The sequence below is a fragment of the Geosmithia morbida genome (genome assembly GCF_012550715.1).
Source record: "Geosmithia morbida isolate 1262 chromosome Unknown scaffold_1, whole genome shotgun sequence".
Classification (NCBI taxonomy): Eukaryota; Fungi; Ascomycota; class Sordariomycetes; order Hypocreales; family Bionectriaceae; genus Geosmithia; species Geosmithia morbida.
In genome coordinates, this window is record NW_023336188.1 from 2,358,517 (window position 1) to 2,380,684 (window position 22,168).

A 22,168-nucleotide genomic window follows, 5' to 3' on the forward strand; every position below is an offset into this window, starting at 1 on the left:
TGCCAAGACATGCTCGTATACATGGGGAGAAGAAAAGAGAAGTGGAGGGAAGAGAAAGAGGTGGAGAAAGAGATTGTTGGAAAAACAAACCTGGGTATGATCAATAGACATAGACAAAATCCTCATTTTCCAGATCCGTGGCATCGGAAAACGTCTTGTCCCCAGCTGCCTCGTTTTCGCCACTCCATACATCCTCCCTGTCTTCATCCGGCTCTCGCCTCGTGGCATCCACCATCCTAGCACTAGCAGCTGAATCAAGGCTTGTATCGATAGCAACGGCACTCTTACCGAGGGCGACTCTACGCCGAGCGTGGGAGTGGTTCAACCTGACTAGATACACCGACGTGATGGCGACGAGGGCGACGACGACCGCAAAGAGAGCAATGCTGGCACGAAGACCCCTCGTGTAGGACGGGGCCTCTTCCGGAGTGAAAAGCAGGGGTCCAATGATGTTGCCGGCCGAGGAACCGACGAAGACGAGGGCTGATGTACACTTGCGCTTCGTGTCGCCGGCCGTGTTTTGTGACGACCACGAGAAGATGAGAGGGGCTGGATCATCAATGGTCAGCCTGTTTTCTCATCTTCCTTCCCTTCGACTATCCCCCGATCCCTCCCTCATCACACACTGGACAAGCTTACTTATACCCGTAAACGTGGACAGACAAAAATATCCGGCCAAGAGGATACCCTTGTTGGCAGTGTCGTGTTCAAAGGCAAGGAGGACGCCCAGCCCGATAATGGGCGGTACGCAGAGAATGGCGATCATGGGCCCCTTGAGCTTCCACCGCATCGAGAGATACGTGCTAGCCGTCACGGAAAAGAAGTGAGAAAGGCCGACGGGAATGTTGAAGAGCATCGTCTGAAAAGGGTCCTCGACAAATGACTGGATGATCAGGGGTCCAAACGTAGAAAAGCTGTTGGACGGCACCGACGCGCACATCACAAGAGAGAACCACAGCCACGTCTTGACGTCGCAGAGCGCCTCTATAAAGTGAGAGCGTCGCCACTCGCGGGACATGACCCCCTGGCGGTTGTCTTGGAGGCGTCCAATAGCAAGGACCTTGTCGTCGTCCGAGAGGAAGCGGGCTTCGGTGGGCGAGTTGGGCATGCTAAAGAACATGACGGTAGCGACGACGACCGTAATGGCCCCAAAAAAGAGGAATATAACCTGGTAAGGCCGAAGTGACGAGTTAATCTTCGCCAGGCTGTAAGTGACGAGACTCCCAAACTGTAGACAGCGTCAGCGATAGCCAGCAGAGTACGTATCATAATGGTTGTGAAACTCACCACCCATGTGAGGCCGTTCATGCAGTACCACGATCCAACGCGAACAGTCTGCTCCCTCCTCCTCCACCACATCTGAGTTATGGCAACAAAGCTAGGTCCAACACTGGCCTCAAAGGCGCCGAGGAGGAATCTGGAGCCCAGAAGTGCCGGGAACACACTCGCCCAGGCCATGGTGGTCAGAGTGATCCCCCAGCAGAGCACCATGATACTAGTAAATGTCCCAATGGGAAGCTTGACGAGGGCCCAAGCAACGGGGAACTGCATGAGGAGCTGGGCAACGTAGACGATGCTGCCCAGCCACGAGAATTGGCTGCCGGTGAGATGAGTGTCGTCGATGAGCCCAAAAACTGAGGCGTACGACAACGTGGCCTTGTCCAGGGCGTGCAGGAAGTAGACGATCAGCATGATTGGCAGTAACGCGATGTCGATGCGCCGTAGGATACGAGCGCTGTCCTCTGGCGAAACGTGGATGCGCTGAGTTGGCGACCGGCCAAGCTTGATGAGTAGTAGAGCTGCTGCATCGCGATGGACAGCCGCGGATTCCCCTCTGCTGTTACTGCCGTCTTCGCAGACACAGTCGGGGCTTCCATCTTCGTCGTCGTCGCCGTCAAGCTCGCCCGGTAACGTTTGATAGCGCTGCTCGGGAGCAGATGAAGGCGAGAGCTGCCTGCTGAAAAGACGGGCCAGCGGCCCTAGCAGGAAACTGCGGAGTTCCATCTCAAGGACAGATGTGCATCTGAGCCTGCGCAAGAGGGTCCGGCCGAATCGTCATCTCAATAGAAAATGATGGATCGAATGAGCTGAGATACGGTGAGCGATTACGAGGGGAAAGAGTATGTATAATACCCTTTTGTCGATCATCGCCCGAGGCTTAGCGTCAGCGCGTCAGGAGGAATGAGAAACCAACCGTCTAACAAATGAGACAAGGCAACCACGGCAGGGGTGGGGATGAAGTATTCCCGTATACACGTTTCTCACTGCCGGAATACATACTCCCCTTCTCTTGCATTAGGGCTCGAAGATGCCCACTGCAAGTAATATACGGGATTACGTTACTCTTTGTCGATAGACTAGGCTTTCTCTGGGTGTCAGCGATAACGGCCCACGTGGAGACAACTCTCCGCGCGGAACACATAACAGGGAGAGTATACAAGCCGTACAGCGTATGGCAGTGTATGTCTATTCAGGCTTTTGGTCTATGATCTCTGTAAATATATGATCTCGTGTGTATCTCTATATCTGATATGTGGCATGTGTTGTTGTACGCGAGACCCAAGCGATAAAGTCTCGGCGTTGTTTCCTCTGTTGATGAAATGGTTTCTCACTCTCGTCTTGTCCTTGCGTATTATCCCGAGCTTCATCTTTGTTCTGAGTTGCCGCGGGATTGCATGAATAGCGGTTGCGCCTAAAGGTCGCGCCCAAAGCCGAGGACCGAATCAAGATGATGTATTTTCTTGCGATCAAGTACACGTCCCTGCGGTGTCCGTTGAGATGCTGTATCTTGACCTTGTCAGGATGAACTGCACGGGTATTCTATCTCCGGGATACCAGGTGTCCGAGCATCGCGTGTTGGTGTGTGATTATTAGGACCCAAATCCAAAGTTTCCGTTCGTGTGCTCGACTGGTTGCGTAGGTTTACGCGACGGTATCATATCGTTTCTCATATCGAGTCTTCTTCCGGAGACCCTTGGTATTCATCCATGTCTTATTCCACATCCTTGACTCTTTCAATCACCTCTGCCATGCTCAGAGTCTCAGCCTTGGGTTCCATCTCGGCGCGCCTGTTGAGCAACGCAAGGTAGGTCTGCCACCCGATGTTTACAGTGCTGTTGAAGATGCTGCGGTACTGTATGGGAACAAATGTGAAGCTGAAGCCATGGGCAAACGGCCAGAATTGGCACGAGCTGACAACGCTGGCGGGAACCGTCCTGACGATGCGGTCGATCGTCTCGGAGAGGGTGCGACCGGACAGCAGGGCCTGCATACCAAAGAAGTAAGAGTTGAAGACGGGCGCGAAGATGGCTTGATTGATGACAATCTTGACAACGAGTGAGAGGATGTGTGAGGAGTAGTTGAAGTGGTGCGACAGGAACGTGAACCTAGGACAGCACTGTTAGACGCCGTACAAGGAAGGACGGACAGCGTCGCAGGCAGACAGCAAGCGCCAGCCGTCTCCGGAATTTGACTTGCCAGGTGTAGTTTGGAATGGCGGACAGTCCTCCTATGAATATGTTGCGAGCGGTACGCTTGGAATCGATGGGGTCGTCGCTGCTGATGCTCTGCGCGCTGAGGTCGGCAAGGCAGTATATCACCAAGGCGCTGGCAAACTGCGTGCCCCACGGCCGTCGTCTGTGGGCTCTGCCGTATGCCGTCGCCGCCGTCGTGAGAGGGCCAAGGCGTTGCCAGAGCGGTAGCTGCAGCGGCGTCGGCGCATCAGACACCGGGACGTCCTCGCTGACGGGCCCGGACGATGGTTTCTCGGGCTTGGTCGACAGATGGCGGCGGAGAGGGACGGCCGGCAGCGGTCGTTGTCGGCTTCCTTGCTGTCGGACCACATAGCGCAGTGGCGGGGTGCCCGGGGAGAGGATGTAGTTACGCATCCCGACGAGAGTTCACCGGCCTACCACAGAGATAGTTTGCCGGGATAATATGTTTCGAAAGGAGAAGAGAGAGAGAGAGAGAGAAAATGGCTCTCCCGTGCAAAGGCGTCAGATTAGCCGCCGATTATCTTATCTCGTCGGGTGGACCTGGTGACGTGTTGGCACATGCACATGCGTAATACGTCGGAGATCAATTGTGGAAACGATCCCTGCGAAATGTATTAAAAAATAGCTTTTGTCCATATTGCGATTTATTGTCCCGTGAATTGGACTTGTCATGGCAAGTCCCCAATAACTACCGTGGGCTCTCTGCCATATATGTAATCTGCAGAGTTCAGGATGTAGTGACAGTGTCGGGCGGAAGATGAAGCCGAGGAGAATGGGTGCAGCGTTGAACTACTATGCTTTCGTATTGTTTCAGAGACAATGTGCCACTCGAAGTTACTCCTTTCCACATCTACAGGTTTCGCAACTCGTGGGATCGGTCCAAACGAAGATCGGACGTGTGTGACCTGGAATGGCGGATATGTATCTGTGGATCCCACCGGACCTTTGGCCGTCTTGCTCTGCAATCTCAGGGGAGACTATTATGATCGGGAGCTACCCGGAGCCGGTGATATCCATTGGTACGTCGCAGGATTATCTCGAGAGGAATCATGCAATCATAGAATCTCACCAACGTATGACGCGTGCTATAGAAGTTGGCTCAACTGGCATGGTCTCACAGAGGGTTATGTGCAATGATGGATTCAGGCTGTCGATGCTCTTGAAAAGAGAATATGTGTATGTGTGTTGACCATGTGCTTTGGGAGTTTGCAGGAGGTCGATGGAAAGAAACCCGCTGCAAAGTTTGTACCAGATAAGAAAAGAGCGCCGCTATGTTGTTCATGGAAAATGACAGAAGACAGAGGCAGAAACGAAGAAAAAGCAGTATACGAGTAATATGCAGTAACCCGTCACATCTCAGCCTCGTCCTCATCTATCAACCCAACACCGGAGTCGGGTCTCCTCCTGCTACTCCTCCTCGCCAACTTCCCCGACAAGAGCCGTTTCGGCTGCTGCTCATGTCCATGCTCCGCACCTCGTCCCTCCTTCTTGGCACCGGCCAGCTCCCGGTTCATAGCTTTGACCTGATCCAGCTGAGCCCTGACGTTCTCCAGAACAGTTCGGAGATCCGAGTTCTCCTCGCGCACGGCGTGGCTCTCGGCACGGAGGCGGTGAATCTCCCAGTGGGCGCTGCTCAGGGCCGTGTTGATGCGGCCAATCTCGCTGCGGAGTTCACCGATGCGGGCGTCGCGTAGGGCCAGGGCCTGCCCGTTGCGCTTGTTGACGTCGGCGAGCTGCTTCTTGCGCGAGGATTTGACAACGTCGAGCTCATCGCGCAGCTCAGAGGCGCTCTTTGTAGCGTCGGCGACGCGCTGTTCAAGGTCCATGATGAGGGCGTTCTGCTTTTGCTCTTGCTGTTCCGAAGAGGGGGTTTGCACTGAGGCGTCCTTGGAAGCGCTGTTCTTGGTGCGGAGTGCCTCTGCCTCCATCTTCTCGACCAGACGCTCTAGCTCGGAGATGTCACGCAGATAACTGTCGACAGCCCCCTTGAGACGGTCACTTCCAATCTCGAGCTGGTGGATCTGCGAGTCCTTCTCGCCAATAAGCCCAGTGGCCTTATCCAGGTCGCCCTTCAGCCTCTCGGCAAATGACACACGGTCATTCAGCTGGCGCCGCAGACTCAGCTCCTCGGCATGGTACTCGTCGATAGCATCCTCCTTCTCCTGGACCTTGCGGGCCAGGTCGCGCAGCTGGGCGAGCGCCAGGTCCAGAACCTTGGCGCCGTGGTGACTCAAGGGGAGGGAGCACTCGCCCGGGCTGAGGTACTCTAGCTCCAGCCTGGCCTGGCGGAACCCGAGAGATATGGTCCGCAACATTTCGGATGCGTCAGCTCCGGCGAAGCCGAGTGACGACACGGCCGTGGTCATGTCTGTGAGCAGGGCGTTCTTCTCGCCTATGCTCTGCACGAGCTCGACAACTTGCTTCTCGAAGGCGGCCGTGGGCGATGCGTCGGCGTCGGGGAGATCTTCCGTCTGGGGCATGTGCCGGCCCAGACGGTCCATCATTTGTTTGTATTCATCCAGGGTGGCTGCGAGGCGGCCCATCTCGCGTTGTAGAGATTCGAGCTCCAGTGCGCGAACCTGTACCTCGGGATCAGGAAGAGAAGCCTGCACTCCCATGCTGGCTACCATGGGTGCCAGTATAGGAGCGGGTGGCACATCCACGTGCCGTAGGCGAGAAGCACCGGTAGACGGTGTTTCGGGGATGGCCAACATCACGGGACTCGTAGCCGGTGGCGTGGGGAACGACTCTCTCGCCCTGCGCGACGGTGTGCTGACAATGATGTCCGTCGTGTCATTGAACCAGGTTGCCTCGTCGATGTCGTTGTGCCATGACGGCTGCTGCTGCTGCTGCTGTTGCTGCTGCTTCTGGGCCTTTTCAAGATCCCTCCTCAGAGAGTCAACTTGACTTTCCAGCTCCCAGATGCGCTCCGTATCAATGATAATGGTAGCGTTATTGAGCTCATAGATTTCGCGGTCTCGTTCGTCGAGCTGGGCCTGCAGCTTGGCAATTTCGCTCTTGGCCTGGGAGGTAGCCCGTCGGTGCCTAGCTTCGACCTTTGTGATGATGTCTCGCATAGCGCAGCGGCGCTCGCGACGCTCCACCCGGCCATCTCGCACGTGGCGAATGCAGTCCTGTTCGCTGTCGTGATCCCAGAAGCCACCTATGGTGGTGGTCTCGGGCATGGACACGCGTCGGGGGGCTGCTGCATCGGTGTTTCCAATGACAGAGCGTCGGAGCATCGGTGTCAATCCTGTTGATGCCATCGACGGGAGGAAGGCTGTGTCTGAAAAGCGAAGCTTCTTGCTGGTCTTTTTGGGTGTCTTGTAGACTGACGAGGGTTTCCTGGGAGCCGTTGTCTCTGTCTGGGTGGTTGGTGATGCCTCGCGTACGCCAAAGTTGCTGCGACGTGTGCGACGAAGCGCAATGGGCAGGTTGTCGGTTCCGTCTTCCATAATGCTGCTGCCAACGGATCGGATTGACTACGAGTACGAGTACAAGCGAAGTCGCGTGTTAACAGGAGGAAGAAGGGAAAGAATGAAAAAGCAGGGTTGTGGAACAGGAATCTTTCCAGTCTCATATATGCAAAGTAAACAAACGCAATAAAAACAATCGGGGCCTGCCTACTTGTGGACCGTACGCGCAGGTAGATCGCATTCACGACCCAACCGTGTTTTCTATGGGCAATAACACCATAACAAAAGCCCCATCGTGCATCTCAGAGTCCCTGGAGCCTTGGAGGGGCGCGGAATCCATCAATCTGCCCCGTAAGGAGGTTGTACTCTCGTTCTTCCCGCCATCCCCATGTTTACTTACTCCCCAAAATAGATTAGCGTACCCGCATTTGGTGCTCGGACCACTCTTCGTGCGCCCTTGGCTCCCTGCTGCCATTGGGAAGACGCAGGCCAATGGTTTTGTACGCGGTGGCCGTCTGGTGAGACCTCGCCGGTGTGAGGACGAATGTACGAGCAATGTATTATTGATTATGGGGCGAAACTTGAAGAGACACTAGTCAGTCGGGAGAGGAGTGCCAACAATATTTATTGTTTGTGGCCGTCCTGTGTCCGTGGCCTCGTAATGTGGTGTGATGATAACTAGCACTACTAGTATTACAAGTACACATTACATGCAGGCAGGTTGGCTTCGGATGATGCTACGGTGGCCGGCATGGGAAGAGAGTAAACAAGCGCTCCTTAGTGTGTGAGCCGTAAACTACATGTGTAGATCTCATGCCGTGTATTGCCCCCATTCTCCCCAGTTTAGGGGAAGCCCGATATCCAAATGAGCCTCGAGAACGTCTTCGACTGCTGTGAGGTTGAAATTTGGATCAATGTGGTCAAACAAGTCCTGTCCCGAGGCGGAGTCAATGGCGGAAAAGTCGACAAAGTTGTTCATGCCGGCAGCCATGTGCATGGCCATCGGGCCCGGAGCGGCAAGTTCCCCCCTCGGCCTCCATTGGGCTACACCCCCAGCGTCATTGTTATCCCGGCCTGTAGCAGCCTGTGCCGATCCTCTGGAACCGTCGCCGCTGGGAGGCAATGCTGCTGCCACTGATGGAGAGGCTTCCCTGGCAAGTGTCGTGGATGCCCTCTCCATCTCCTTGAGTATTCTCTCGCCCAGGTCGGCAACAACGTTTGCACTCCAAAAGTAGTCGCCAAACTCGCGCAGGATTTGACAGTTACGCCTGAAAGCCGTCATCGCCCGGGCGCGGAACATGGGGAGTCGGCTGTGGCGCATCTTTCGGTACTCGACGCTCAGTGCGAGGGAGACAGCATGCGGGACAAAGGGTACTGGACTGAGGCAGTCTCGCGGTACGGCACATGCTATACGCTCGGCAGACAGCGACCGGCGTGCGTTTGCCGACGGAGGTGGCAGCGTCGTTGCAGCCGGGAACGTTCCTGGCCGAGGCAGGCGGCATGAAAGGATGCTTACTGAGTGGTAGAATGTCTCGATGGTGGCTGGAAGGTTCTTATCAGTACAGATGACAGCAGAGAAGGTAGATTCTGGAGGGCACCGACCGATGAGGGAAGACGGCTCTCTCAGAGCGTCGGCTTCCACGATGAGGGCCTCGAGAACAGGGAGGTCAATGTAGGCAACCTTGGCCATGCTCGACGTCTCAGCACTGGGACCGGGACGGTAAAGATCAATCACCTGATCGAGCCACTGGCAGATGAGAAGAAAGAGCCGAAAGCACGGTGGGCGCTTCTTGATACAGGCATCTAGATTGGTGCCGATGTCCCGCTCATGAATGAGATATGGGCGTCCATACATGGCACCATTCATACGGTCCAGGGCCCAGACAGCACAGAATAGGTTCTCCAGGTCATCACTATTGGGCGCGTCGTACCGCAAGAGGTGCAGGCCTAGCGTCTGGATGTGTTGGATGGCCCTGCCACCGAGCTGGGCAGGTAGGTCGGACTCCTCGGCACAGGTCGGCTGCGTGTAGAGTGACAGCATTGTCAGCGAGCGGATATGCAGGACGCGATCTGCAATGATGCTCGTCTCCAGGATAGCCCTGACAGACGAGGAGAGCGCCTGGGAGAATTCAGGGGGGGTGAAAAGATCTGGGCCCTTGTTCTTGAGACGCAGGTATTGGGATCCGTCTGGATCTGTGCCGGCTGCAAGGGATACCAGCTGGCGGAGGAGGATTGTGACGGAATCATTGGGGTTCCCATCGAGAGCCTCGAGCGGGATGATGGGGAATATCGGATGGATCTTCTGGACGAAGATGTGCCTGAGCTTGGCAAAGTCTTCTTCCGGCGGGTAGCAGGTGAGACAGTGCTCCTTGACAAAGGGAAGCAGGAAATGGTCCATGATGGGTGGCGGACGTGATGTGATAAACTGCGAGGGGTGGCCAGCCGATGAGCCATTGACAGTAGAGGAAAGCCAGATGCCGACATCGCCTTTTTGAGCCATCTCACGCGTCGACGTAGCTTCCGTGGCATCGAAGAACATGCTCTCCGGGTTCAGGTCACTGACAAAGCGCGACCGCAGCTTAGCGGGTTCCTCGTTGAGCGTTGGCGTAGTAGATGGCGGTGCCGTTGACGGCGCAAATGGATCAGCATACGCGTTGGCGCTGGACCGGCGCGGCCCGGCGCCATTGGAGTGAGTAGGTCTGCCACCGCGGGCAGATGAAGGGGATCTAGCCCCAGTGCTTAGGCGAGTTAGTGCATGATGAATCCTGAAGCGAGGGATGACGGAGATACTTACGACATGTGGATAGATGGTGACCGAGTTCCCTGGTGACCATCGGCCGAAGCCTCATCTGGTATTTCCTGGCCGTGCGTACATCGTCTCTACAGGGCGTGCATGAGTCAACAATACGACCCATGATCATATTATAAGGGGGGCGGAGACGGCGGTTGGTCACCTTTTTACGGCGACACGATGTGCAGGCTTGTTGGACCTGCTTGCGCTTCACCGGGAGACCGCCACGGGTCGTGTCTACCTCGACAAACTTGACTTTGCGGCTGTTGTCCATGGCTCATGGTGTTCGGCACAGATACATGTTTGGAAAGGTTGGTCCTGAGGAGATAAAGATGGTGGCAGTATCGGAATCGGCTGCTGGATCAATCAAGTGACAGCCTCAAGATACGGAATGACAAGAGACATTTTTGTGGTGACGATGAGGTCTTGATCAGGTATGGACTATCACTTCTAGCAGCAGTAGTGCTAGGTTAGACAGGTTCAAAATGGAGTCATGGGACAGAAATCATAATAATAGTAACAATAATACGACGAAAGAGAGAAAAAAATAAAGGCTTATGTAATGAATTTTGTACACCGTGGGCGCGTGGGGAGGTGCGACGTCGGCATCCTTCCCTTGGTACCCCTCCCCCGTCAAGCATTGAAGTGCAAGGAAGCGGGCAGTGTATTATTTTGTGTAGCGTTGGAGCAGAGTGGGGAGATCAAAATAGAAGGAAACGAACGATGTTACCTAATACACCATCACCGTCATCATCAAAATGGGCATTGGTGCCTCCCGTCTCGTCAAACAATGGGTATCACCAACATAGCGGCCATTCTGCTACACTCTGACCTTTTGAAGGCCAGGTGAATCTGTTTTCCCCGTAATATCAATGATTACTTGCTATCCATGCCGCTCGGGGCTCGAGCCGCAATTGCTGGCTAATAGGACCTGATGAATCCTATGCTACCAGCCACTACCCAACGCTTCATGCTGTGGGTCATCATAAAGTTGGACGTGTGTTTGCCATCTTGTACAACTCGAAATGCGTTCCAGAATATGAGTGCGGCCCTTTTTGCCTCTGCCCTTGCTCCTTGCTTTGATCTTCTCTATCGTTCTGTCTCTGTATGTGCTGAGTGGATCATGGTGTCTGTAGCCATTGGACAGCCTCTAGATTTGAACGAGTGAGGTTGAATGAATGAAAGAATTGAATAGAATCGATTGTTCTCAGCGTCTTTTATGAATCGAACTATTCTTGTCATCTGTGGGTCAGTGTCATCAAGGCAACTCCTGCCAGCTGTCAGGTCTGAGATAGCATTTGCTGGCAGCTGCTCACGTCGTACTGAGCAGCTGCCCGCTGTTGCGAACCGCCTGGGGGAGGAAAAGAATAGCGGAAGAGAGAGAACAGGACAGTAGAAGTGAGGGAAAGAAAAAAGCAAAGGGGGGAGTAAATCATAAGGAGGAAAGGAGAGGAGAGGAGATACCTGCCATCGTTCACCTGCTCACCTTGTGCTCCCTTTTTTTCTCCCGTCCTTCATCCTTGTATCATTTTCTTATTTCCTTTCATATATTCAACACCCGCACCACCTTCTCTCCATCTCCTTCTCTCCTCGTTCTCGCCATATTCTCGCCAAACGTCCCGTTCATGCGAGCAACCGTATAAAGATCACAAAAGAGAAAGGATGGAGGAAGGTGACATGGGCGTAGGCCCTCTTCGACGGCCAGTACCACTGGGGAGCTATCCTCAGCACGAACACCTGTCTCACCCGTTCGGTACAGATAATCACATACAAAACCCCATGTGGGGTTCTGACCTGATAGACCTTCCCGAGCCCGTGGTGATGCCAGAGGCCGACGAGTGCGTCCCTCACTCGCAGCACCACTCGAACTCGTTCATGGCCCAGGACAGCCGGCTTGACGGCAAGATGGGAAGAATATCCGACAAGAGGGACCTTGGTCCGCCCATACCCACTGGGCTTGCCGCAACCTGTCGTCGCAAACGTTTCATCGTGCCGCTGGCCGTCTTTGTCACGCTTTTAGCCATCGGTGGCGTTCTTGGAGGCGTCCTAGGGACCATGGTATCGACGGGTGAATCTGATTCCACAGACCAGGCCAGTGCCGTGAGCAGCCGAAACAACACATCGTCCATCTTGCCATCTTCCAGAGTAGCACTCTCCATGGTGGGTAGCTCCATATCGAGCATTCGCACCATCCTGCTCCAGAATACCGACGGTGACCTTGTCTCTCTAGAGTGGCAGGGCGCCAGCAGCACCGCACGTCTCGTCACTGGCAGCTCCGCCAGAGCGGAGCCTGTAAAACCCTTGAACGGATCGCCCCTCGCCGCCGTCACGCACGGTGCCCAGGGGGATCTTCACTTGTTCTACATCGATGACACCCTCCGCTTTGCCCACGCCATCCGTCGCGCCAACGCAAGCGATGACGAACGTTGGGGGGTTGGGCCACTATCGACCTTGGCAGGCCAGAAAAAGGTCCAGTCTCGTCCGTCAGATAAAATGCGTCGGCTTTCCGTTGCCATTGTGACGATGAATTCCACAACATCGGAACCCGAGGACTACATCGTCGTCATGTTTCAAGTGAATCCCGGGACAGACATATTCTGTCTACTTTCGAGCTCGGACCCCGACAATACGGACAGCTGGGTAGTCACGTCGTTCTCCCTGGGGACCGAAAGGAAGGGGGTCACAATGCATCCAGACTCACCAGGTTTTGTTCTTGTCCCCATCACGAGAACATTTGGCTCCCAGAGCGAGACTTTTCCGGGCCTACGCATGTTTTGGGATCTTTCCGATGACCAGTACAAGACAACTCTTGGCGCCTTTGAGTGCACCTTTACCGACACTCAAACATTGGATCAGTGTCAGCTGGTTGCAACCGAGTGGGGAGGTTCGTTTACTCGTCTCCCACTGCAGTGTGGATATGGCACGAAAGCTAACATCAGGTGTGATTTTGACAGATGTAGAAGGGGAGCAAATCGTCCTAGACACCCCAAAGCCTCTCTTCTTGTCGGTTGTTCCATTGGGGACGAGCAGCTCCTCGATCGAGTTTGGCGACTATATCTTCCGGGTGCTCGACAGTGGCGGGCGGTTGGTCGAACTGCACGGTAACAGTTCTGAATGGACAGGTCATAATGCGTTCGCCGTGGTTGATGATGGCCTTCCCGAGGGAATCGAGGAGAATTTCACGGCCGTGGCATCAGCTGACGATGGGCTGCTCTATGCCGTGTCTGAGGGAAAGCTACTAGAGTTTGCACGTAGAGGGGAATGGTGGGAGAGCGACGGTGATGATGACGACCAGACCGGATGGAGGTTTCTCAGCATTGTCGACACGGACTTGTCAGACTCTTAGAACGTCGGTCTGGAGGAACAGGCAAGCGGATTTAGCGTGAACATCTTGTATCGGTTTCCTGGAGTGTTTAAAAGGGAGTTGAAAGCGGTGGCAACATTTCATAGCAGTTTCGAAGAAAAAAGTAGAGTTTGCAATGTCATTTGCGATTCAACAAGTTCAAGTGTTCCGCAAGATGCAGTATAATAGTACAAATTCCATGCCGAGAAGCCTCATTGAGATGCTCGGGGGATCAACGATGCTGGCGTGGAGTGATGCATGGTACATTGTCGCGAGGTATCATGATGCATATCGTCTGTTGGGTGATCTGGGTACGTGTCGGCGGGTATGATGGGACGATGATCGTATCGCGGTGCCAGTAGTACTATTGTAATGGATGCGTGGCAGAGGAAGCGTCCAATTGCCCACGCATCCCTTGCATCTTGGCCTTGGACGTTTTAGAGAACCAGCGCTATACTAAAGTGATGGGCCACCCGAAGCCGTGGTGGGTGATGGACGAATGAGTCGGTACAGGTATGGACCATGATGTAGATAGATATCTTATGGTCCATCCCGGGCAGTCGTCGGCGCCACTTATATCCATTCCCACGTCGTCTTCGACTCGGGGGCGAGGAGAGTAGAGAGTAGAGTCTCATTATAGACAAAAGGATAGACTTCACTTTTTCTTGGTCGTCTGCTCGGCTATGTCGGACGGTTTCCCACGAATCTGGTTGCGTATCTCGGCGCCAAAGTGCTTCAGAAACGAGGTGCGGGAGGAGTCGGGATCGGCTACGGGGTGGAGGGGGGGGGGGTTAAGAGGTGTGTCAGTCATGCATCTTTACGAGAGGAAGGACGTAGCATGTATGAACAAGATGAAGAGGCTAGGACGGGGATAAAACATACCCGTCGCTTCACCCTGGTAGAGTGGCTCGTTGGGATTCCTCCCGTACTGGCGATCGTGGATGGTGCGGTGGATACGGCCGACAGCACGGTGGAATCCCGGACGACGGAGGATGAGCTCGACAATGCGGTCTTCCATTGTTTGGATGGCCCTCAAGGCCCACCAGTGCCAGGCCATAGTTGCGTGGATGAGGAGACTGTGACGAGGTGGTTGATGGGAAGATGGATCGGTCGGGGTTGGAGAGTACTACAGGTTATCCGGGAATACATGGTAGGAATCTTAGTCAGGATTCATTCCTGACCTGACCACATAGCAGCCCATCATGTAATGATACTCCGTACTGCATGTACTATTACTACTACTACTACAGAAAACCCCACCCCCCCCCCCCCAACAAGCATTGAAGCTTTGTATATTACACACCTATGAGTTGCTCCATTTCTCCAATGAGCATTATCATTCAAGGAGTATCTAGTAATACAACAGTCGAAAAGCCGGGATTAACTAGGCAGTAGTAGAACCTCTTGAATACTGATCAAATATGGTAGGAAGAAACTGCTAGTGTTCATACGGGGAGTACAAGGGTATATGAAATTCCATAAGGATACTCCTTTCCCATAGAAATCTAAAAATGCTTCCATAATGGAAAAAAAAACATAGAGAAGAGGAACAGCAAGAAAAGACGACCGAAAGAAGATACAGAGGAAACAATAAGACAAAAGATGCAAAGAAGACGAACAGGAGGAAAAGAAGAACAATGTAATAAAAAAAAAGAAAACTCCCTAGCTCCCCTCCCCCCTTTGACCATATTTTTCGCCCTTCTCTTATAGCATACAACCGAGAATAATCGCAAGCACACAAGTCACCTAATACTCGTCTCCTCCCCATCTTTTTACTCGTTCACGTAGATCCCTATTCTCCGACTCGAGACCCCCCAATCGCGTCCTGGCCGCCTGTCTGTCTTGATTACGAGCCTCCCTCTCCATCTTGAGCTTGTATTCCATTTCTCGTAATCTAAGGAGCCAGCGGTTGTCGTTGTTGCCGCCACCGCCACCGCCGCTGGCTTCATTCTCATTGGTCGCGTGCACGGCTGCCAGGGTGGCCATCTCCGGTCCGTCCGTTCCGTGGCTGCTGCTCGTCTTGCGCGACATGATGGATGACGAGCGTCCGCCGTGTCCCGTTCGGTCTAGTGGTCCGCGTGGGATGAAGGGGGATGGAGAACCGCCGTCGTCGACACCCGGTGCTACTCCGAGCGTCGACGGCGAGGCGTAGGCTGCTGCCCGTGCGCGCGCGTCCTTCGCCGCCTTGAGCGTGGCGTGCTCAACCTTGAGCTGTCGGTACTTATCCTCCATTCTGAGCATCCGGCTGTGCAGCTCGGAGCTCGAGTTGTTCGATGCCACTGTGTTGCGCACCATGGTTTCGAGACGGTCCAGCTTCTTGGTCCGCACCTCCAGGTTGCTCTCGAGCGTCTGGTACTCGCGCGACAGCTCCCTATCTACTGCCTTGATTTTAGTCTGGAACGACCCGACAATTGTCTCAATCGCCTTGACGGCACCCAGCAGGTTCTTGGAGAACCCGGGCAGCCGCGTCGCCACCACCTCGAGCGACGGGAGGACCTGCCGGTCGATGATCGTGTTATTGTTGGCCCATTCGCGCCCGCACAGTCCGCTCAGCTTCTGCCACAGCGTCAGCAGCAGCTCGTTCCTCTCCGCCAGCTGCTCTCGTGATTGCTGCTCCAGTCTATAGAGCCGCTGCCTTTCCTGGTTCCGGACCGCCTCCAACTCCATGATACGTCCGTCTTGCGTGCTCGCCGTCCGCGAAAGGTGCTGGTGGTGCTTTTCAAATGCCTCAAACTGCGATTTAGTGTTGCGGTGGTTCAAACGCTCCTTGTCCAGAAGTTCTGACAGCTTGCGGCTCTCGAGGCCGTGTGACTCGAGCAGAGCGTCCCTCTGCTTGATGATGCGGTCCTTTTCAACCACAGACGCTCGTGTGGAGTCAAGCTCGCGAACGGTATCCTCAAGTTCGCGTTGCATCTTCGCAATAGACTGCAAATTAGAACGTTAGCCATCACCCCATGATTATCAAAGAGGAGGGGAAAATGGAGCAACAATGAAAAAACAAGTACATAAACACAAACAAGGGGGGGGGGGGTTGGGATTGACAAACCTTGAGCAATGACGACCTCGTCCCGTTGAGATCACCCAAAGCCTCGCGAAGGTTATTCTCGAGCTCAGTGAGCCTCTCCTTCCACTCTGCGGCCTCAACCTCCCTCGACGACAGACTCTTGCGCAGCCGGCGTGACTCATCCTTGGCCGTCGACGCCTCCTTGTTGAGCTGGTTCACAATTTGCTGGACGTCCTCCTTCTCCTTGTTGGCGACGGCCTCGCGCTGCTCACGCTCCGACGACAACCGTTGCTCCAGCTCCCTCGACCGGTCCTTCTCCTCGCGCAGGGACTGCTCCACGTTGGCCAGCGACGCCTCTAGGTCACCGATGCGGATCTTGTCGGCCTCCTGCTCCTCGCGCAGGAAGCCAATCTCGTCCTGTGCTGATTCATGCTGCACCGTCATCCGCTGGTTCTTCTCGTTGGCCTCACGCAGCTTGCTCTCCAGCTCTTCGAGCTCGCGGTTCGACGACTCCAGCTCCTGCTCCACCTCGCCGATGCGCCGTAGCTTGCGGAGCTGCTCGTCCTCGAGGCCGATCAGAGCATCGCTGAGCTTGCGCATCTCCTCTTGCAGCGCGTCAAAGTTCTCAGAACGGTCCGCCAGGTCTGCCTGCAACCGCTGCATCTCGTCGCCGCGCTGGTCCGCCTCGGCCTCGAGGGCATCGATTTCGTTCTGCGCCTCCTGTCGCAGTGCCTCGAATTCGTTTTCCATATCGGCCTGCTCCCGCAGTGCATCGTCCCTCTCTGACTGCAGCGCCACCAGGTCGTTCATAGCCGTCTGCAGGTCTTCCTGCAGCGACAGCACCTGCTCCTCGGCCTCGCGCTTGCCATTGACAGCTGTCTCAAAGTCTTCCATGCACGTCTCCAGCTCGCGCTGAAGCTCTTGGTTCTGGAGCTTGACCTCACTTATGTTGTCGCGCAGCTCGGCCAGCTTCGTCTCCAGCTCCTCACGCTCCCGCTCCGCCTCTTCCTCCTCGGCTGTCGTGCGAAGCGTGTGGGCGCTGCCGCGCGATCTTGACCTGCCATGCCCTCCTACCTGCGATGCCGACCGCTCAAGGATGCTGTCGGCAGCCGTCGAGGGCGCACCTCGGCCATGGCGTGCCGACATCTTGAGATCCTCAATCTCCTGGTACAAGCGCTCCTTCTCGCGGTTGCGCGATGTGAGCATCGATGTCTGGGCACCGACCTCGCGACGCAGCTCGGCATTTTCATGGCGCAGCTGCTCTGCCTCCCTACGCAGCTCGTCGACCAAGGTGCTGGCGGCACTGAGGTTGGCGTTGGAGCCGTTGTCCACCTCACCGGACAGGACCGAGAAGGGTCGGTTAGGCGACATGTTGCCGCGCTCACGCTGCTTCTTGGAGATGTTGTAAATGTTGGTGGTGTGGTGCAGGGCGCTACCACTGCCCGACACCTCGTGCTTGATCCGGAAGAGCTCCTCGCGCAGCCGTCTGTTGTCCTCGTCAGCCTGTTCCCTGCGCGCAGTCTCCTGCTCCAGCAGGTCCTTCCAGACGTCGGCCTCTTCCTGGCGTCCCACGCTCTCGCCGGCGCGATCTGCCGTCATAGATGACCGGAGCATATCACTCATCCGGCGCTTCTCAGCCTCGCTGTTGGTGTTGTCGGTGCGCAGGCGCTCAATCTCAGTAGCGTACTCCTCGACTCGCTCCCGCAAGAAGACGAGCTCCTCCTCCTTCTCCTGGGCCTCTTCGTCGTACATGCGAGCGGTCTGATCCGTTGATGAGGCACCGCTGCGAGCGGTGCTGGGCCGCTCGTCATCGTCCCTCTGCTGCCTCTCGAGCTCCTTGATCCTCCTCCGCAAGACCTTGTTGTCGCGCTGGAAGACAGCGAGGCCTGTCTTAAGGTCTACGTTCTCGGATATCATTTCCTTGATGCCCTCCTCCGACAGCTTGTCGAGACGGTCACTCAAGAACATTACTTTGAGCTTGAGGTCAAAATTCTCCTTTGATAGCCTTTCGATGGTGCTGCTCTGCTCCTTCAATGTCAGGCTCTTACCCGCTCGGCCGGTGGTGGTGCCAGATCCCGTGGTGGTGGCATAGCTAGAGCGGTTGTTGCGTGGCGTCTCTAGATTGTTCTCGAACTTATATTCCCTTGCCAGCGACTCTGGGACATGGACGTTCTTGACGTGCTGTGCGATGACGGTGTCGGTCGGTGCCGTGTTGAGATTCTCCCTGGACGGCTTGGGGGTTCTTGCCACATCTTCAAATAAGGGAGTTTGCTCTCGCGTAGGACTGGCCACCTCGGGCAGGGTCTCGAGCTGACCGAGCGAGTCGTCAAAGCCCGAGGCCACGCTGCCCATGCTCACGGTACGCGCCAGCATGTTGACGCTGCCGCTGGCGGGGCGCGACGAGGCGCCGAGGGCAGTAGGGACGGCACCACCAGATTGCAGAGCGTAGTCGGCACCGTGGCCGAGGGTGGTAACGTCGCTGCCGTCGTGGGATTCGGGGTTGGTGGTGAAGGAGGAGGTGGATGACCGCTGACTGCCGTATCTGCTGCGGAGGTACCTGGGCCGTTTCCCGCGGATAGTATTACTACCCGCGGTGCTGGCGCCGTCCTGGCGGTTCGGGTACGACTGGGACCACAACAGGCCCTCGTCGTCACCGCCTCCAGTGGAGTCGTCAAATCCGGGCCTAACCTCGTCTTCAACCTCGCTAAAGGATTCGACCGATGCGCTCTGATGAGAGGAGGATTTGATAAGGGGAGTATGCGCAGCAGCAGCCTTCGCTGGATCGCAGTCAGTTGTGCTGCTCTTATTATCGTTGTTGTTGTTGTCGTTGCTGCTAATGCTGCTGTTGTTGTTGTTGTTGCTGTTGTTGTTGGCGCCAGAAGCCATGCCCAGGGCCCGCGAGACGGTCCTGGCAGTGGCAGCAGCCGTAGGTGAAGAGTCAAGTCTCTCGACAATGTTGGTGGTCGATTCAGGCTCCTGGTCCTGAGGAGCGCGGTGAGTCTGCTGCATGTCTGCCTTATTGGGCGAGTCGAAGACGTACGTGTCGTCGGCCCCGCCCCCAGCACTATTAGAGACGGTCAGGATTGGCGAAAGAGTGGACAGGAAGCTAGACTCGACATCCTTGAAGTGCTCGCGTACAACATCCTCGGATACCGACTCGTCCGGGCCCCTGCTAGGATCCATAGGTGCAGCCTCAAAGGAGCTGCTGTCGATATGGCTCGTATCTGGGTGGTCGTCGGCGGTCGAGGCAGCTTCAGCAGTAGCGACACTATCATCATGATCTGGTTGGTCATCATGATGGATTTGCTGGTGGTACTGGTGCTGCTGATTCCGCTCCCGGGAAAACGATGCGTGGTCCATCATGCTCTCGCGGTCGGGGGGCGTCGTAGACATGGTGACAGTGGCAGCAGCGTCGAATGTCGTCGCCGTTGTGTGGACGTCTTCTGCCGATACACGTTGCGCGGTCATAGGCCGTAGCAAGGGGCTGCTGTCGGTACGGCCAAGGTCAAGATCATGGCTGGCCATGACGCATTTTGGCCCATGCCACGACTTCCTGTGTGAAATGAAAACAGTAAAGGGGGGAAGGGTATAAGCTTGTGTGTGATTCCTCCGTATGCTGGCAAGATGGCCACACTCGTAAGGGAGAGGAAAGGAGAGATTCCAAAAGCTCTAGAGGCCACTCCCAAGCTGTAGCTGTTTCCTCAATTTGTTGTTTTTCTTTTCCCGCTTGCCCCAAGCAACAACATTCACTACAAGGGCCCCTCCATACGAACTAGAGCCACTGAAGCGGGAGCCCTGGAGTAGTCCAATAGCGACTTTTTTACGGAAGCTCCAGGTGGTTCAGGGGATTATTACGGGCTGCTCTAGGGAGCACTGTTCTATCCGGACATACGCTAGAGCAGTTCGAGGCTGGAAAACAAGAAGGTAGAGCCCAGGTACCGACTCATACAATATGGCCCGTGAAAGTACATATAACGACTATGTAATCCCTAGCGTATGATCTTGCTGAGCTCCAGTCCCGCCTTCCACGTTGAAATCGCTTACCCTGTACTCGGATATTGAAAGAAGAACATGATGTTCCATGAAGATCCACTGTACCAGCTTCCTGGGTCAAATTATCTTCATCTATCATGTAGTTCCCGAATTTTATCGTTCCGTTGGTGGTTTGGTGCAGCGTCCTAAGAGTTTGGGTACTACTAATTGATTCTGAGTGCTCGTAACGTACTGCAAGTTTTGCCTTACCCCCAAGCCTTTTACTACATCAAGTCTTACGACCGATGACACCAAGCTGTCATGTCGACATAGGAATAAAACGTAGTAATGATAACGTTTATAAGCGTGGAACAGAATTGGAATGCGCAAAATGCGTGCATGGATACAAGAAGAGGGATTTGAAAGTACTATTAATATCGTAGCCGCAAGAGGCTGTCATAACATGATCCAAGCATGGATAATAGCGTGGACTCATGCAGTGGTATCTTAGTATTTACTAGTAATACTAAAGGACATGGAACAAAGAAAAGAATTGGGCCCATTCTTGCCCTCTAGTTGGAGTACTTGTCAGGAATGTCCTTGCTATAAGATTGTTAGTATGAGTCTCATAACGGATGCTTGAAGTACGTGGTGAGGTGGATAACGTGCCCAGTGGCCTTCTCAAACTGCTCACGGCCGAAGTCGGTGATCTTCTCCTGGGTATTACGGTCGATGTTGTAGCCGGACTTCTTGATACCAGCGGCAAAGGCTGGTGGAGGATATCAAGTCAGCATTTGACAGAGGAATGTGATGGGTGGATGTAGCTGTTGTTGTTGATAATGGTGTGCATACCCTTGTCGGCGTAGTCTTCCTGCTGGCCAGAGGAGCTAGAGCTCTTGGTGTCCTTGGACTCATCCTTGGAGCCGGAGCCACCGGAGACGGCATTCTTGATGAAATCCATTATGATATATGTTGAGGTAGTCTGTTTGTGTCGTTGGAGATGTTATAGTTGAAGAGGAAGGGAGAAGAGAAGAACAGAGGGAGAGGGGGTGACATGGCCCATTCTTATAACAAAACGGGGTTGGCCACCACTCTCACTTCACAAGGGCCAGCTAGGCAAGCTACGTCTTGTTATCCTCTGTGTCTACCGAGTAGCATTAAGTCTAGTTCCAAACTTGGCCTGGGTCGGCTATAGTCGACGACGACGCAACCCAATGAATTCTCCCTGCCCCTCCACTTATCCATCTCGAGACCCCCACCTGGATGGATGAGGGTCGAAAGCTGGATGGGAAAGGGTGACGCTAGATTGGCTAAGGGAACATGGCGCCATTCAAAGCACAGCCGTACGGTACTACAAGAATGTACTGTCATCATGCATTACCACAAGCATGCACTGCTAGCAATACAGCCTACAGACCACGGGTGAGTGTTATGACGGACCTACAGGGAGGTACTATTGCCCCTTCGTAGACTCGGCATAGTTCCAGCCCTCTTCATCGCTCTCACCCGTGCAGTAGTCATGTTGTATGATTTGATGAGCCGGGCTGAACGTACGTGGCAGGGGAACCACTCCAGCTGACCGGAGGACCTTGACATGCAAATGTCTATACTCGTTGATGAAGGCTAAGAAATTGGAGTAGACCAGTCTGCCCCTCTTCTTGACGTCTTGTTCGTCCTGAATACCCCCTAAGAGTTGCAAAGGTTATCGCTTGTTTCCCACGTCCTCACCCCGCCTTCCTCTGCCTTGGCTCCCGCTGCCTGTAGAGCAACCCTACGGAAACACTCAGTACGAGTATCCGTACTCGTATCGAACATGAAAAGGGCCGTTCCATTCCAAGTCAACTTACAAGTTATCCAACGCCAGTAGAAGTCCCAGCTAACGCCCTGGTCTAAAGTCAATGTGCCGACGACCGAGACGACGACACGCGGCCCCCTCCATGAGGTCATAACCAGCAACCCAGTGTGGGAATTTTCTTCACACCATCATCACTAGGAAAATCACATATCGAAACATGCACATCTCATACGTATATGCACGCCACGATCAGGAGAGATAAAAAAGCAATCAACAGGGGGCGTATTACGACGTTGTCGTAGCATTGCCGTGATAATCCAGGATCCTAGCGGAACGGCGCAAAACAACACGAG

General features: G+C 54.7%; 8 protein-coding genes across 8 annotated transcripts; 1 reads left to right on the forward strand and 7 right to left on the reverse strand.

Moving 5' to 3' along the window:
* Positions 1-100: 100 nt before the first annotated feature.
* On the reverse strand, positions 101-2,004 carry GMORB2_1475 (Major Facilitator Superfamily; the record flags this gene model as incomplete). The annotated part of the gene is made up of 3 exons (XM_035463457.1): positions 101-549; positions 640-1,228; positions 1,288-2,004. 3 exons carry the CDS (start codon positions 2,002-2,004, stop codon positions 101-103), a joined length of 1,755 nt encoding a protein of 584 aa, XP_035324881.1.
* Positions 2,005-2,992: 988 nt separating this feature from the next.
* On the reverse strand, positions 2,993-3,887 carry GMORB2_1476 (uncharacterized protein; the record flags this gene model as incomplete). The annotated part of the gene is made up of 2 exons (XM_035463458.1): positions 2,993-3,386; positions 3,424-3,887. 2 exons carry the CDS (start codon positions 3,885-3,887, stop codon positions 2,993-2,995), a joined length of 858 nt encoding a protein of 285 aa, XP_035324882.1.
* Positions 3,888-4,843: 956 nt separating this feature from the next.
* Positions 4,844-6,736, reverse strand: GMORB2_1477 (uncharacterized protein; the record flags this gene model as incomplete). The annotated part of the gene is made up of 2 exons (XM_035463459.1): positions 4,844-6,073; positions 6,158-6,736. 2 exons carry the CDS (start codon positions 6,734-6,736, stop codon positions 4,844-4,846), a joined length of 1,809 nt encoding a protein of 602 aa, XP_035324883.1.
* Positions 6,737-7,721: 985 nt separating this feature from the next.
* GMORB2_1478 (Fungal specific transcription factor domain) lies at positions 7,722-9,975 on the reverse strand (the record flags this gene model as incomplete). The annotated part of the gene is made up of 2 exons (XM_035463460.1): positions 7,722-9,675; positions 9,881-9,975. The coding sequence occupies 2 exons, from the start codon at positions 9,973-9,975 to the stop codon at positions 7,722-7,724; spliced, it is 2,049 nt and encodes a 682-aa protein (XP_035324884.1).
* A 1,505-nt stretch (positions 9,976-11,480) lies between these two features.
* Positions 11,481-13,047, forward strand: GMORB2_1479 (uncharacterized protein; the record flags this gene model as incomplete). The annotated part of the gene is made up of 2 exons (XM_035463461.1): positions 11,481-12,585; positions 12,656-13,047. 2 exons carry the CDS (start codon positions 11,481-11,483, stop codon positions 13,045-13,047), a joined length of 1,497 nt encoding a protein of 498 aa, XP_035324885.1.
* Positions 13,048-13,699: 652 nt separating this feature from the next.
* On the reverse strand, positions 13,700-14,101 carry GMORB2_1480 (uncharacterized protein; the record flags this gene model as incomplete). Its single annotated transcript, XM_035463462.1, has 2 exons — positions 13,700-13,812; positions 13,927-14,101. The coding sequence occupies 2 exons, from the start codon at positions 14,099-14,101 to the stop codon at positions 13,700-13,702; spliced, it is 288 nt and encodes a 95-aa protein (XP_035324886.1).
* Positions 14,102-14,790: 689 nt separating this feature from the next.
* Positions 14,791-19,573, reverse strand: GMORB2_1481 (DNA repair exonuclease SbcCD ATPase subunit; the record flags this gene model as incomplete). Its single annotated transcript, XM_035463463.1, has 2 exons — positions 14,791-15,969; positions 16,091-19,573. 2 exons carry the CDS (start codon positions 19,571-19,573, stop codon positions 14,791-14,793), a joined length of 4,662 nt encoding a protein of 1,553 aa, XP_035324887.1.
* Positions 19,574-20,592: 1,019 nt separating this feature from the next.
* Positions 20,593-20,981, reverse strand: GMORB2_1482 (uncharacterized protein; the record flags this gene model as incomplete). Its single annotated transcript, XM_035463464.1, has 3 exons — positions 20,593-20,623; positions 20,669-20,789; positions 20,873-20,981. 3 exons carry the CDS (start codon positions 20,979-20,981, stop codon positions 20,593-20,595), a joined length of 261 nt encoding a protein of 86 aa, XP_035324888.1.
* Between the last annotated feature and the right edge of the window lie 1,187 nt (positions 20,982-22,168).